At 39.2% G+C, this 16,876-nt stretch overlaps 1 protein-coding gene across 1 annotated transcript in view; it reads left to right on the top strand.

Moving 5' to 3' along the window:
• The window catches only part of DCAF5 (DDB1 and CUL4 associated factor 5), a 71,485-nt gene extending 54,843 nt beyond the window's left edge, over window positions 1-16,642 (top strand). The window contains exons 8-9 of the mRNA XM_050335148.1: window positions 7,765-7,892; window positions 14,223-16,642. Of these exons, the coding sequence (XP_050191105.1) occupies window positions 7,765-7,892; window positions 14,223-16,016 (1,922 nt within the window). The 3' untranslated portion in view covers window positions 16,017-16,642. The remainder of the gene's footprint in view (window positions 1-7,764; window positions 7,893-14,222) is intronic.
• Window positions 16,643-16,876: the final 234 nt, after the last annotated feature.

Below are 16,876 nucleotides of genomic sequence, written 5' to 3'. Positions count from 1 at the left end.
ATAATGTAATGTCCTGTACCATTGGTTGGTATTTTAAACAAAAATATCTCTCTAACTGATTTCTGTCTTCCAGTTGAATTCAGACATTGTGTTGCTATAAGTATTTATGATACAACTCCTTTAAATTGTATCAGGTATTTGTAAATAGTGAGCTTTTTGCAAACATATATCTTTTTGGAGAGTTGCATCCTTAACAATAACTCTGAAATTGATTATTTTGCTTAAGTACAGGTGCACCAGGTAGTAGCTATCTAATGGTTAGCAACATTAGTGCACAAAACATGAAGAAAATAGTGAAGGATCACACTAGTCAGACAATTGTAAACACATTTCAGGTTGAAGGAACATGGTTACCTGCGTTGGTATTTTACCAGGAGAATCTGGGGAGGAAGGTCTATGAAAAAAGATATTTCCTAAGTTGCTTAGAAAAGTATTCTGTTGAAGAGTTTTACTGTGTCTCCTACCACAGTCTTAGATTATTCTGAATAGGTTGGGATTTCCTATACCAGAAGGTTCGGTGTTTTTTACCATTTTTTTGTGGTTTCTTAAAGGTGGAATAGTTTGCTCATTTTTCCACTTTCTTCTCCATCCAAGTACTATCCATCTTTCCACTGTGCTTCAGAAGTAATTGCCAAATGCTTGGTGAACTTGTTAGTCAGTTTCTTCTTTAAAGTATACCAGTTTTCTTCAGAGGCACCTCCTAGCAAAGTTAATACATTAGTGTGGCAGAAGAAAAGCAGTCCTGAGTTTCCACAGCTTTTACCTGACTCCAAGGCAGGCTGGAAGTGAGAAGAGACATCAGTCCTACATGACCTGCCCAGCAAGCCTGTTAACGTATAAGCACTTCAGGCATTATTTAAACGTAACTCCTATAAACAAGGTAAAGAACCCTGTTAAAGGCAGAACCTGACATGTCTTGTGGGGTAATAGAGGGCTTAGTAGACCAAGTGTTTTGCAAAATGGAGTTTACATTCCTCACTCACTACTCTGAATCATCTGAGCAACTCAGAGCTTGTCTCTTGCTTTTGAAATATTGCTCCAAGATGCTCTGTGAGGGATACAATATTTATTTGTGATTGAGAAGACAACTGGGGATCCTTCAGTTTATGTGAGCAGGCTGTCACTAAATCAGAACAGCAATCTGCATTTCAAAACTTCTTTTTAATTCTGTCCTTGACTGTAACTGCAAGCAAGAAAGGGCCTGTCATTGTGGTCCAGTTACTAAACTAATTGCACAAATTTCCAGCAGAACTGATGCAATTTTATTTCCTTTTGTTTCCTCCCCCTTGGTCTTTGTAAATGCCAACATTTCTTTAGGCAATAGAACTCAGAAATAGATCTTTTCACAATATTTGAACAGGGTTATCTCATTGGAGACAGCTTGTAGTTTAAGTTCTCAAAGTTACAGGTGGGTAAGTGAAGGCGAATAACAAATAATAGAATGTTTCTTAATGTCTTCACCTATTTTTGAGATATTTTATATATGTACACATATGCATATATGCATACTATGCATGTATGGGTTGGGATGCAGGGAAGCCATCTGACCCAATGGGGAGCATGCTCTAGAAGGTTTGTATTTTTTTTAAAATCTGATTTTTTTTGAGGTGTGGTGTTGGAATCTAAACTGGTTTACTTTCAGGATGGTATTTTGTCTCTTTTTTCGGGTCAGTCAGTTGGCCATAGTGTGCTATAGAACAGTTGTTTAACACACGAAGTAAGTGGTGGGGCACTGTAGAAAAGGTTCTTGTATTCAGTGAAATTGAGACTGGTTTTCATGTCGTGTCAATTGTAATAATACCACAGACCTGTGGAATGTACTGGCTAGATGGCATCTGTCAGAAAACAAGGCAGTGTTGGGTGCTCTGTAGTGCTGTAGACAAGTGGAAGAAGATTCAGCATCTTTGAGTGATTCTCTCACCATCCTTATCATGGGAGAGGGTAGAGAAGCTTTAATCCCTAGCAGCTAGCCATCTGATTGTACCAAAGGTCCTTCCTTTTCACTGCATTTATGTTTGCAGGTACCAGTTCGAAAGAAATGCATAGGCAAGCAGTTTTCACACCTCCATTAGAAAAAGACAAAACCAACCACACAAAAACCAAACCAAACCAAACCAACAACCCCAACCAAACAACAAGCAAACAGCTATAGTTTGTTTGATAATTTCACTTACTTTATTTCTGTTATGTTCAGAAAGCATAATTGGGGAGGGGATAATTTGCATCATTCCAATAACATTGTGAAAACCATTGTGACTTATGCAATTAGGCATACCAAAAAAGCAGTGTCTCTCAGACCAGGAAGGGAAACAGAGTGGAAAGGGTATGCCAAAGTTTATTTCTGTAGTAATTTTGTCTTAGCTCTCATATTGTTGTTCAGCTGTACTGGTGATAACAACATTGGGAGGGTTGGTATAGATAAGGTGTAGATAGATATGGCAGATATTTAGAAACAACAGAAGAAGGAAGAAAATATACATTTCCACATGTCCAAAATAGCCACTACCCTTACAGCTTTCTGTATTGTCTTTACATGTTTAAATATTACTTTTCTCTTTGGCTTTTGGAAGCTCCACAGAGGTACAAGACCACTGTGGGGCTGGCTCTAGGCACAGGCCAGGCAAAGTGGTTGATTGTTTGGAAGAGCATGCTGTCTGAGGCAGGTGCTGAAGTCAGCCAGTTGCTCCCTGTGCTTTCACTAAAGCTCTGCAAGGCTATGCTGATCCTTTCACCTGGCCTGGGAGGTGAAGAGGATATTCAAAGGTGAAAAAGGAAGCAGTTGGAGCTCCAACTCCAACAGTGGAGTTGAAGCTGCTTTCTTACAGAGAGACACTTAGTACTACTGGTGTCTCCTTTTACCATGCTGGGAGGAGAAGGGATCTTGGCCATCCCTTGCTGTTCTCACCCCATATTTAATGTGACCAAAGTCAGTTTTGCCTGTGCTGCTGAGAAACTTTCAGTTGCTCTGGCTGCTGCCAGAGCTGGAGTCAGATTCCTGATGCCAGTAGAGGGTATGCTGCAGAGCCCTGTGCTCTCAGGGCAAAAGTAAATGCATGTGTTTAAATCCAGGGTTTGCGAGGAGCAAAGCCATCTGCTGGCATCCATTGTATGAAACAAACACAGGTGTGTGAGTGACCAGAGAAAGACTTTTAAGGAGTCTAAACATAATCTGCTGCACTGAAGGCAGAGGCCCCATATGCTATGCATATTTGCTTGCATTGTGCTGTGCATTTACATTCCAAACTATGGTGTCTCTCTTTGTTAGCACATTCGTGACCTCATAGGATTCAAATGCAAAGCAGTGGTTTATGGTCTAAATGTGTCCTGGACTATTACTAATGAAAACTAAATTAATTTTAAATGAACTACTACTGTAGTGCCAAATACTGCAATGGAATGGTATGCTATGGCATACTGGCAGCAGCTGCAAATATCTGGTTCTTCTCAGGAGTTTTCAGCACTTTGAGTAATTTAACAAGGCTTATATGAAGTTATGCTTAAGTCTGGGGAACGTCTTTCTACCATATATGAACAAACAGTGGAACTCAGTTTTCAGTGTCCTAGATAGAAAGGACTTCTTAATGCAGTCATTTAATTCCTCTGTTACAGAGCCAGTGGAGGATAGTTTCTTATCCCAACAAGTTCTCTGGCAATTTGAAAGGTTTTTTTAATGTTTGGTACAATGTATTTTCCGTTATTTTAGTGACTGTTCTACATTCTTACAGGATTTCTGCATTAGAGCACTTTCCTAAAAATTTATCACTTTCACTTTTTCCTTGTCCTTCAAATAATTCATTCTGGGTTTTTCTAAACACTTCATGCTGTAGAATTCATGTAGTGGAATTCAGAATGATGTTCAAATATCTCACTCTCCTTCATTGCAATTTACTCGAGTTATTTAAAATGTGTTGGGTTGTACCATCCAGCATGTTCACAATATGTCATGTCAATTCATTCACATAAATATTTACAAAACCACATAATTAAGAAGTATATCATTAGCCTAACATTTAAAACACAAAATAATAAAGCAAACAGAAGTACTCACTTTGGCAACTTAGTAGACATCAGCTACTTCAAAGCATTGTATTATTCCTTCCTTCTGTCTGTATGATAGGCCTTGTGTTGCCATGCTATTCTTGTCAAACACATGCAGGAACTCTGTTTTAAAATGTACACTTCAGATTTACCCTTTTTTAAGTTATTTCTTTCATCTGGTTAGATATCATAGTATGATATTAGTTAAAGGATTTTTTGAGGTTTTTTGTATTGCTCCTCTTTGGAACACTTATTTGTATGGTATAGATGAAGAGGGACTTCCTCGACATTTCACTTTGTGTATCAAATAAAAGCAGACCAAAAAAACCCATTGACCAGCACAGCTAGAACACTAAACCACTACTCAGGACTGCCTTTAAGCATAGCAATTTTTGGGTAGTATTGCAAAAACAGCCAGTACATGTTTATCCCTTCTGTCCAGTAGTTAGAGGTTGTAAAGTTAAAAACCTTCTAAAATTGGCATAATCAGCCTCTGAAGATTTTAAGATTTTTTTTTTAATATATATATTCTAAATACCATATATGTAAACTAATGGCCTCTGTATAAACACTGCTTGTACTTGTGGTAGCTAACCAAGAATATAAAAGCTACCAGCTAAGAGTTGCAGGAGCTGTGCATGCCACTAAATTTAAAAGCAAACAACACCCCCTTCCCCTAAAAAAACCCCAAACCTCTAAAGTAAAATTGGAGTGTTGTTGGGATAGTAGAGGTCAGTTCTGCTGAAACAATGCACATGAAAATACTATTTTAAGTGAAGAGAGCAAAGAGAAATAGAATTTATTACACACAAAAAAGGAAGATAGCCTCAGGAATTTGAGCAGTTTCCACTTAATGTACAGATGCACTTTTTTTTTGCCAGCAGACATGAGCAAACTTAACTCACACTGTGAGATGGCTAAAGTTATATGGCTGCAGCTAAACCTCTGCTGAGAGACCAGGGGGATTCCAGACAAGTCTGGACACAGGCAGATATCTGCCATACAGATACTAATGTAATATGATGCCAACTTTGCTGGTCTACTATAAAATGAAGGAACCGCTGTCAGGATAAGGTTGTGGAAGGCTTTGCATTAAGAATTTAGAGATTACATAGGAGTTGGTAGACTAAAATTGCATCAAGCAAGGAGTTGTCCAAAAATGAGGTTCTAGGGCAGTCTATTGTATTTGACACAAAGATTATCGAAACATCGGTGAAGTCAGTACTTTCTGGTTTAAATGATTAAAACCTCCCATACCGCTAGTAAAAGCTGACTGCTAAGATTTGTACTTCTCCTAGGGCAGTTTCATGTAATTGGGCAGTTTGTTCTTTTAAGGGGCTTTGTAGGGAATTTCACCTTCATTTTAAGAGGAGTGAGGTATGTTCTATTACTATACTTCCTCTGAATTTACTGTTAGCTGCTTAAAAGGAATTTAGGCAACTTCAATATTAAATCAGAAAGCTTTGTAGTTCCTTCATAGAGTCATAAAATCATAGAAGCACAGAATGGTTTGGGTTGGAAGGGACCTTTAAATATCATCTAGTTCCAACTCACCTGCCAAAGACAGGGACACCTTCCATGAAAGCAGAAGCAGCTTTCTGAAAGCCTCATCCAACCTGATTTTGAACACAATCTCTCTGAGCAACCTGTTCTAGTGCCTTACAACCCTCATTTAAAAAAAAAAAAAAAAGCCTACACTCTCTCAGCTTAAAACTGTTGCTGCCCCTTCTCCTTTCTCTATAGGCCTTGGTAAAAAAGTCTGTCTTTCCTGAAAGTCCCCTTTATTGAAAAGGTGCCATGAGTTCTCCCTGCAGCCTTATTTTCTCCAGGCTGAACAACCCCAACTCTCTCAGCCTTTCTTGTAGGAGAGGTGTTCCTTCTCTCTGATCATTTTTGTTACCCCGCTCTGGACCCACTTCAGCACCTTCACGTATTTTCTTGTGAGGGGAGGACCAGAACCAGACACTGTGCTGCAGGTGAGGTCTCACAAGGGCAGAGGAGAATCACCTCCCTCAACCTGCTGGTCACACTGCATTTGATGCAGCCCAGGATACAGTTGGCTTTCTGGGTTTCAGACACTGTCTGAATTTGACTACAGCCTAGGGAGCCTGTGTTCTAGACATGGCATGCTGAGCACTTTTCATCCAGTTGCTCTTAGTGTATTGATAAGCATTCAAAAAGTGTCTTCTGGCATTAAATAAGTCTTTTCACTGTTCTACTGGGAAAATAACCATGGATTAATTCACACTGCTGACAGTACCATGGAAGGCCAATGAATGACTGAGAAATGCAGCCCAAGATACTGATGCCTTAAATTTGTATTTAATCGCCATTATAATTCTTTCTTTGTCTCTTTAACTTCTGACTCCTTTGTAAGTGACTTGTAGGGCATATTTCTTGGTTTAGAATTCAGGCAGCCAGAATCCATGGATAGTTAAAACTTTAGGCATTACTTACAGACTTGGAAACATTTCTAAGCAAACTATCTCCTCATTCCCGAGGTCTCTTTCCTGGAACATTTGTCAGCCAGGTCAAGTTAAATGTGTTGAGAACTGATCTTAATGTAACCATCTACTTTGGCTTGACAGATACAGTTGGATTGACAACTCTGATCTGGCTGGAAGGAATGCTGTGGGAGTAGGGCAACTTGCCATCAGCCATAAGTGTCTAGCAGGATGAGCAGGATGAAAGGACATGAGAAATCTCATAAAGTGGAAAAGAAAATCAAAAGAGTCCAATTTGTGATTTAATAAACTTGCTCTCCAATCTGTTACTTCTTGGTCAAATTTACTTACACTGCTGAAATCTTTCTCCAGTGGCTGAAGGCAGAATGTATCTGAACCTTCACAGAAAATACAAATGTACCCAAATAAGAGAACTGCTTAAGTTGTAAATGACAGAGTGGTTTTCCTCCAGTTGTCAGTTTTTATTTCCCATCTTCTGAAAGTTTTGTTTTCTTTCACTGAAGGTGTTAATCGTAGCATGTTGATGGACACTTGTTTATTCAGATACATAGGTGTTCTTTCTAACAAATTTGTAGTTTTAATTAATTTTAATAAAAAAATTACTGTGTGACAGTTTCCTGCTTTGGTGTATAGACCTAGTAAGAGTCAATGACCAAGCAGAAAAGTTAATTGCCTTCTGTTTTGAGTTTTACCACTAGCACAAAAGCATTCCACTTCGGCTAATTCACTGCCTTGTGACAAAGAATGATATAACCCGCTGTTCAGATGTGTTATTTCAGATCCCTCCTACCCATCAGACTAGAGTCAACTGTGACAATAATACATTGCTGACTTAAAAAATAAATTTGAAAAATAGTATAGCTATTAAAAGTCAACTTCTTTATTTGTTTCTTGTTGAAATTTACAAACTGTGAGTAGTGCCATTCCTCTGGCACTACAGTTTCAGTGGTGAGTTCATTATGTATGTTGTTCTTATCCACATAGTTGTCATATTAGGTCAAAAACCGTCATTGTTTGTTTAGATGAATCAAAGTGAGCCTCCAAGTCCTAATTTGCAAGAAGAATGCTTTTCAGCCAACCTGCAGCTTTTCACAGGGGCATTGCTTATAAAACTGGAATTCTGCAGCCAACACAGGCCTTAAAATATAGAAAAATAAAGCTGAAGCACATTGTCAAAATATAATATGATCTTACATGATTATGAATGAAAGTAATATGAAGATTTAATAATTCATGTCCATGTGTGTTTGTTTTCCCCTAGGTGGCATTGGCAGGGTCGTCAATGGTGCTTTTATGGTATTGAAAGGTCATCGGTCAATTGTAAACCAAGTCCGGTTTAATCCTCACACTTACATGATCTGTTCTTCTGGTGTTGAGAAGATTATAAAGGTAAGATTAGTTATCAAAAAGTGTGTTCTTTCAATGTTTCAGGAAGAAATGCTTTGGTTTCTTTCAATGCCATTCTTTTCCACACCCATCCTGTCTTCTTATCTTATTCATTTGTAAAATGTCTCATTTGATGGCTAAACCAATGCAAATTTTTAATTGGGCATTTCACCTTTAAACTTCATTTCAATTTTAAAGGTTCCAGAGATAGGAGATAAGATCAGAATTTTCTGGCCTTGTACCTTGAAAAAGGAGTTTTTCTCCAGTTTAATTCCATACATACCTAAGTATCATGAAAACAGTCCTTCTTGGGAGAGTCTGATCACAGGTGTAACGTGATCTCCTACAATTTCTGATACTCTAGTCTAAAATTTTATTAAAATATCTCCAAAGAGTATTGTTGAACCTTAGCCTAGCCTAACCCATCTGAATTTGGCCCAAATAATCCCTCAGGAGCCCTTCTATAATTGTTGTACATATTTGTTCAATGAATTGGTTCAATATACCTCTTCTGTTCCTCTGCTTCCAGAGTAGTATTTTTAGACTTTTTTTTACCTTTTTCTGTGCAACTGAAAGAGATAAGAAACTTTGTTAGGTTTTTGAAACTTCTTTCCTTAAAGAAAGAGAGTCAATATTGTGTAAACAAAGCAGAAACCTTTTTGTTATTTGAAGGTGGGGAGGCAGAGGATTATGCTATACTAATGTAATTTGCCTTCTGCTGCCGTAGATATTTTGCTATAATTTACGTCTATCAACAGGATGGAAGAAGCCATACCCATTTAATTTTGAAGTAGGATAATAAGAACTTGCTTCTATTTGTTGAATAACTTCATGAAAATTTTACCTGCATGTGGCTGTAAATAACATTGTTAGATTATTAGTAAATGCTTTAGTCAGCTACAAGTTGACTGAGTGAACTTGTCCTGCAACAGAATGTTTTAGTGATCTGCAACTTATGGAGCAGAACTGGCCCAAAATCCTGGGACTGTGGCCCAGTGCCCAGCTGCACCACTTGCCATTACAGCTGGTATCAACATTTGGGTTCTGACAGTAGTTCAGCTTTCCTTCTCTTCTGTCTTCCACTGGTACTTTGGTTTGCTTTTCTACTTTGTTCTTCATCTGTGTCTGCCTAACAGGTTTGATCACAAATCTGTTAAATACGGGCTTTGAACAAAAGTGCATTGAACAGTCTTAGCAGCTCACTGATTTTTCAGTTTCCAAGCAGTCAAACTGCCACTGTTTAACAACAGTTTTGCCAGAGGCATTTTTTTTGTTGTGGGACCTTGATTCATGCAGCCTGAATTTTCCCTTTTGGATTTTAGATCTGCTGACCCTTCACCCTATGAATCCTTCCTGCATGAGTGTGCTTAGACTGTTGGATTAGCATTGTTATAAACATCCCCTGTGTTCCTTTTGTGTACTTCTGCTAGGGTTTTGGCAAGGCATTTTTTTGCCTAGTGATTAAAAGGTTAGTTCGATTAAGGCTCCAGTCACAGGTTGTGTAACTCTTTCAAAGACACCTCTGCTTCAATGCTTCCTTAGAAGAGAACGCCTGTTGTGTCTCAGTATGTGCAATGGAACTCGTGTAGCTGCTTTGAAGGAACTGAATTCCCCAAACATTGCAAACGAGAAACAAATTAAGGGAAAGGTGTTTAACGTATTAAGTTTATTAGTGAGCCAGAACTTTTTACCCTTTTGTTGTATGTGCTTTTGTCTCAGCTTGCAATGTGCCTTGTTTGGGGATCAGGTTGTTTTAATGCTCATCTCTTGTCTGATCTGCATGAGTTCAGTCTTTAAAGGTACTGCTGTAGTGAACAGTGGTTTGTGGGTGACCATACAATGGTGATTTCTTCTTTATTCCAGCTACTTCTATAGGTAGGCTGGAGACTAGTAACTGCCACTAGCAGAAGCACAAAACAGGAAAAACATAACCAGGAGTTTTGAGGGGCTACTTACTGCATTAAAACCAGCTGGGAACACGAGTCCTTCACTAGCATGGCTGTCTTTCTTTCCCCCATACAAATGCTTGATGTGCTTGCTTAGAGAAGTTGAGATGACAAGAAGAAGAGCCATAAATAAAAATAGTAGTTAGGGTTTTTATGTTTTCTTATTTTGTTCATTTTTGTTTGGGGTTTTTTTGTTTGCTTTAATCAGTTTCTTTAGAAATGTCCTTCTTTTTACTATCCTTTAAGTGTCTTCTAAAACCCTTTGTGAAATTAAATCACAAAAGATAACTTCACTGTGGTTGGTTTGATATTCTATTCCCTCAATTATAGAAACTTTGGGATTAATTAAAAATGTGGATGCAAGTACTTATTTGTCTGAACCCTTAATTTTTAGACTAACTGGCCTAAATTTAGTAATTCAAGAAGGGAGAAACTAATAGCACCAGCATGAAGGCATAATACAGACAAGCCATTCACTAATTCCATGTGCTTCTGCCAACACACTTGCTATTTTAATTCTGATTGCAAATGAGATACAAATTCATCTCAGGTCTAACCCTGTACAAAAGAGTAGTATTCACAAGAATGGTTTTGACTATTGTGGTTGTGCTTTTTTTGCTTTAGTTTTGTTTTGTTTTAAAGCACCCACAAGAATACAATTCAGTAACTTGGTGATTTCTGCTAGGACCAAAAATAAGACTCAACAAGCTCATTAATAAAGGACACTAGAGCTTTGATCCAGACAGTGTGTTCTGGACATATCAATGCAGATGAATTGCTCATTGCCCTCCATTTCAGAAACTTGAACCTCAGTAAAATTGTATGAAAAAGCACAGCTGTGAACTAAAATTAAGATTTGCAGCAAGCATTCACCACGATGGGTGAAAGCAATATATAATAGAAAAATACCACTTTCCCCTCAATTAACTGTGCAAGACGTTGGGATGTGCTGGCAGAAAAACAGATTGAATTGCAGGATGGGGCTTAGAGGAAGGACACAGAGAATTCTGCAGTTAGAAGACAGTTCCAGGAAAGATAAAATGGATGAAGTGCATAATTGTTTTAAAAAAGAAATTCTGTTCTGTATTGGAAATGCAATACTGTGTAACTGAGCTTAGATGTTGTAGGTCCCATCAGTATCTCAGAGATAACAAAGTCTATTTGAACATGTTGCTATGGCGACAGATTGATATCATTGTGACTAGCTGCCTCTGCTGAATCAGATAATCTAATATATCTGGTTTTAATTGTTCTCACGCTACAGGCATAACTACTTTTTTGTTTTAAAATTTGGAGGTTTGCAACGATGGAATACAAAAAATTCAAAGATACTGTCTGAAGCATCTCTGCTGAAGTAGAGAACCAGTTTTGTATTCCCCTTTTCTGTTATTGTTCCTATTTTTATATCCGTACTCAGGTCCTCAGTCAATCAATATTCAGCTCCTTAATCTTCTGACAGAGAAAGAACTTCTTGATAGATTGTTGCTTCGGTGGGATGATATGCCAGCTTATTTTCACCAGTTTGTTCACATTCTTCCTCAACATGGCATCAGTCAGAGGATGAGAAGAAGACAAAGGCGTTCCATTTACAATGAAGCCCATTTCAGATGCACAAAGAGCACTGGATCAGTTGATGTCAGTTTAAAGACCTCCCAGTTCTGCCAAGGATAGATTCTTAGTCTGGTTTCCTTTTGGGACTCTGGCGGGCCTTTGCACTCCCTCAGAGCAAAATATCTAAATTGTAGGGCTTGTCTCTCCAGAGACAGCTGATCTTGTACACACAGGTATTCATCCTGAATTCTCTTCTCTTTATTATTTACTCCTTATTTATCCTTCTCTGTGAACAAATCTATCTTGGAAGGGAAAAACCTCACTATGGACTTTTTGTAATATCTTTTCAATATTTAACACTGCTCTGTTTTCTCTGATGCTTGCAGAGTGAGCAGAAAGATGTGATAGTGCTAAGATACAGAATATCTCTGGGCACACTTAATGTACCTTTTTAGATGAACTTCATTACAAAACAGACCTTTCCCAGAGGGACTTCAGAGCAGACTCCTGCTCTTCATTTATATTGGTTCATAGAGAATCTAATTCTCTTGCTTAAAAAAGGTTTTACAAAACTTAGTGATCAATCTAATGCTGCTATTTTAGGAAGTGGCATGCCAGCCTGTCTGTCCAAGCACACAGGATGAAGCATTTACAAGAAGGTATATGCTGTTAAACACAAAAAGATCTGATCTGCTTACTGATATGCTCAGTAGTGAGGCAAAGGGGGAAGAGATCTGACAGGTTGTGAGAGAAGGTACTGAACATGTGCTAAATAAATCATCAGTAAGGCAGCAACTCAAGGGTAGTCCTTTGAGCAGTAGAGTTCTGTTTTTCTATTCAAAACCTTGGTGTGTCCACAAATCAGCAATCTCTCTCTTGAATCCACTGACAGAAGGCTCTTTCCTACATTGACTTTAGAAAGTGGAGCCTGGGAAATAAAGGATGAAGAGAGATTCTTTCTGTACTTTTGAATAGTTCAAAGAAATGTTTAAGTATTGTTTATGGAATTCTGTACATAGTAGACTTAGACTGGGTTTTGTTATCTTCATCCAGACCTGATACTTTGTCCCTTGAGCTTTATGTCTCATAAGTGCCGTGCTTAACCAAGCATCAGGAACTGTCTTCATTCGGGTTTCAAATGTCATATTAATGAACTGTACTGGAAGACAATTTGCTTAAGTATTGCAAATAATAAAAATAGCAATTAAGTACCAATAGCAAATGCACTTTGATATTGAGGCATCTACCTAGGAACAGACTGATGCAATATAAGATTCCTTTACCCTTGCTCTGAAAGGCAGCTTGATGATTGTCTGCAGAAAAAGGTATATCTGCAGCCCACTTTAGTTTTGGAATAGTGTCTCTCTTATCTATCTAGCCAGATCATATGTGGAAGCTCTGTTAAACATCATTTACAAAGGATGCAAAGTAAAGGCTTTCAGGTTTGGGAGAATTCTGGAATGAAGTTTACTTGTACATCTTAAATTGGGCTGTGCTGGACAAGTAGTTGCAAGATAATTTATTTCATTTTGCTTCCGTTATTAAAGGTGCAAGGTTTTACTGCACACTGTTGAAAATCTCAGTGAATACATAATTACTTGTGGGCTTTTTTATGCTGCTTGTCATAGTAGTATAAGGTTGTGTCGCATGTGTTAACTAGGCATCTGTAAGATGAGTGCTGATTATCCCATTTACACAAGCAAAACATTCTTTTTGTTAACAGCTTTGTCTGCTTGGAACAAAACTTGATTAATTTCTGTTGGGAAAAGAGTTAGATGTTTTTGCCAAAGTTTATCCCAAAAGGCCAACCTGGTATAGACAGCTGGCATAGATTTTTTTTTTTCTCTGAGTTTGTTAGCATGGTAAAACTAAAGCATGACTGAAATCAGATATTTTATAAGCAGAACATTAAGCTACATAATGGCTCTGCTTATGGTAAGGCATTGTTCATCCAATTAACCATTGATCCAGACTGAAGAGATAGTGGTTGTCCATGGAATGCCATAATCACATTGCCCCCAAATCTGTGAGCAAAACAGAAAGGTGAGGAGATCCAACTAACTCCTAGTTTTGCTACGGATTACCATTTTCTTAGGGATATTGCTGGATCTTCTTGTGAGCCTTTATTTTTTTCCTTCTCCACACTAGGAAAACTGAGAGAAGGCTAGATGGACAGCACAGTCAAGACTGTTGCTATTGGTGAAATCATTACTCTTCAAAAGTAGCTTTCAGGAAAACTCCTCTTCACCTCTCCCTATTGAAACTGCTACTGAGTCTTCAGAGGATGTTGGATGCTTTCTTTTCTTCATAACTGTTCCCTAAAGGGAGTAGTGCAGCTCTGCTTTTCATCCTCGTACATTCAGCTCCTTGCCTGCTGATCAGGTGTGACTGACTATGCAGCTGGATGAAATATTACTCTACACCACACAAGCAACTCTAGTTTCCTGGGAAACAAGTGCCTTCATTAGTGCTAAGATTGTATTGTAGGCAACAAACTATTCTTACTGTTGGTGAATAAGCATCCCCCATTACATAAAAATACAGCCCTGCAATTTGGGAGAAATTATTACACAATGAATTACTGAAATGATGGATAATTTGCAGTCTGAGAGCTTTTAGATTCTGGATGGGTGAAGTAAACGCAGGAAAAACGCATTTGTAAAGGAGAAGCAAAAATCCCACATCTCTGCAATACTTGTAAGTATGGGTCTGAGGGGTAAAAATTAGTAAAGACAATCTGCAACTTGCAGTTGTTCTGGGTATTCGAGTATTGTTTCATTTCAAAAGCTTATAAGAGTTATGCATTCAAAGATATATGTTCTATTTTCCATTCCAGATCTGGAGTCCCTACAAGCAGCCTGACTGCACAGGGGACCTGGATGGTAGAATTGAGGATGATTCACGTTGCCTCTACACTCACGAAGAGTACATCAGTCTTGTGTTGAACAGCGGTAGTGGTTTGTCCCACGATTATGCCAACCAGTCAGTCCAGGAAGACCCACGGATGATGGCCTTTTTTGACTCTCTTGTGCGCCGGGAGATCGAGGGCTGGAGTTCTGATTCAGACAGCGACCTCAGTGAGAGCACAATCCTACAGCTCCATGCAGGAGTAAGTGAACGCTCCGCTTACAGCGAGTCAGAGTCCTCCACCTCTTTGCATCACTCCCCACCGCATGTGGCTGAAGAGTCTGATGAAACTGCCTATAACTTAAGGGCCTTGAGATCGACTGCATCCCCCTCAGCCAGAGAAGACGTAGCTTCCCGTCAGCAGAGGCTGTCTGCACTGAGAAAGTATCAGGATAAACGTCTCCTGGCCCTTTCCAATGAGTCTGACTCTGATGACAATACCTGTGAGGCAGAACTAGATACAGACCTTTTCCCACGGCCACCGTCCCCGAGTCCAGAGAATGAATCCAGCAGTTCCAGCAGCAGCAGCAGTACAGAAGATGAAGAGGAACTGAACGAAAGACGCACATCTATGAGGCAACGCAATGCCCTGAGGCGGCGCCAGAAGGTGCAAAAGGAGGAAAGGACTAGCACTAACACGGAGAATGTAACTCCCTACGTAGGTGAGGACATATATGATTACCCCCAGATCAAAGTAGATGATCTTTCTTCTTCCCCAGCTTCTTCACCAGAAAGGAGTTCGGCCAACAAAGAAGTTCTCAAAGAAAGGACGTCTCCTTGTTCAGACAGTGAATCAGTGGAGAGAAAGATTTACAAAGCTTACAAATGGCTTCATTATTCTTACATATCATATTCAGCTAGTAAAGATGGTGAATCCTCCAGAGGAGATGGAGAGAACGATGAAGGGAAACCGGGAACCAGTGGAAGGCACAGTGCATCACGCTCGCTAACTAAGGAAGATTCTAGGAACTTAAGTTCAGTAATTCCTCAAGGTTCCTCAGCTCTTTCTGCTGAAAGCCACAACAGAGAAACTTCAAAAGAATGTGGCGTGATAGAAAATTCTAGTAATGGTCAAGCTCATGAATGTGACAATCAGCGACGAATGGAGGGTCAAGAAAACACGTCTGAAGACACTAGCAGTGGAGGTACAGAGCATTCTTTTGAGACTAAAAAGCTCAATGGAAAAGCTAACTGCAAAGGGCTAAATAGTTGTACCGAAGAACCTGCAGGACTTGTGGAACAGAAAAATAGTCAGAACTGTCAACCAGCATCAAGCCATCACTCACTGGTCCCTCCCTTCTCCGCTGTCACGATCTGTAGCGTGTCAGGTCACTGCTCCAGAAACCAGACTGATGACAGTGAGGAGAGGAGCCTTGACCCCTCCTGTGTTAACTACAATAACGGCCACTTGCATCTTCACCCTTCACGCTTCAACAACGGACAGAGTTTTGGAGAGCAGGAGACTGTGACGCAAGGACTACAGGTGCACTCAAATACTGATAACAGCAACCTTGTACAGGTGGGTGTGACCTTGCACAAAGACTGCTGCCTGTCTGAAATGGACTCCAACAGCTACAATGTGAGCACAAGAGAGGATACTGCTGACTTGCATCCTGCAGGCAGTGAGAGCACTCAATCTCTTGGAGGACTGAAAAGGCACAGAGCGGAGTTGGAAGACGCAGATTCAGAGAGCTCATCCTTAGAAAAGAAGTTAAAAACATGATAAATGCAAATGTCTGTCGTAGTGTGCACTCTCTCAGAAAGAAAAGGAAAATGAAAGTATTAAAGGCACATAGAGCTTGGGTCTGAAACATTGTGTTTGATTCTCCATTCCATTCAAGTGGGTCTGTTTTAGATTGCCAGTGGTTCATGCTGTGTAAAAATCCAACTTGCTCCTTAATGAGACTGAGTCTAGTGTACCCATACAAGGTTCTGTTTAAAGTAAATCCTTATTAAGATGGTTGACTGAATTATTCTTGTGTGAACACGTGTCATTTGTTCAGCCAGCCAACCAGGATGACTGCTTTAAGGTTTAATCTAAGAAGGAAGTTTTCCATATTGACACTTACTACAGATTGCAGGCTGAAGAAGGGTGGAATTAGATCACACTGGTGGTAGCTTGGGGGTGTTTTCTTGTTGAGGAAAACAGGGAAGAAGCCTTTCTGGGCCCTTTATTCTGCTTCAGAAACTAAAGAAATGCAACCATTAGGGAGGATATTTTCAGAACTGGCTGGTATCTTTAAAGATGATACTTCATAAAGCACTTCTGATACAGTTCAGTGACATTATTTATGCCAACAGAAAAGCTATAGGAGATGAGCCTCTTTCCAAAATAAACTTTAGACTGTTCCCATGGTGACATTCAATTTTGTGGGTTTTTTTAAAGAAAATAACTGAATAGCACAGTATCATCACTATATTGATATGTGATTGTTTGGCAAGGGACAGGTATTATGCTGTAGGCCTCATTCTAACCAAGGGCTGTTAAAGATCAGGCATTGAAACATGTCTTTCTGTGATCTTAACATATAGAGATGCATTATTATTATTATTAAAATATGGCTCTGAGTGTTGGAATGTATC

Source organism: Myiozetetes cayanensis, unplaced genomic scaffold, assembly GCF_022539395.1.
Source record: "Myiozetetes cayanensis isolate MyiCay16 unplaced genomic scaffold, myiCay2020 scf6-25, whole genome shotgun sequence".
Lineage (NCBI taxonomy): Eukaryota > Metazoa > Chordata > Aves > Passeriformes > Tyrannidae > Myiozetetes > Myiozetetes cayanensis.
The sequence above is the reverse complement of the archived record's forward strand: the minus strand, read 5'-3'. Positions and strand labels throughout refer to the sequence as shown.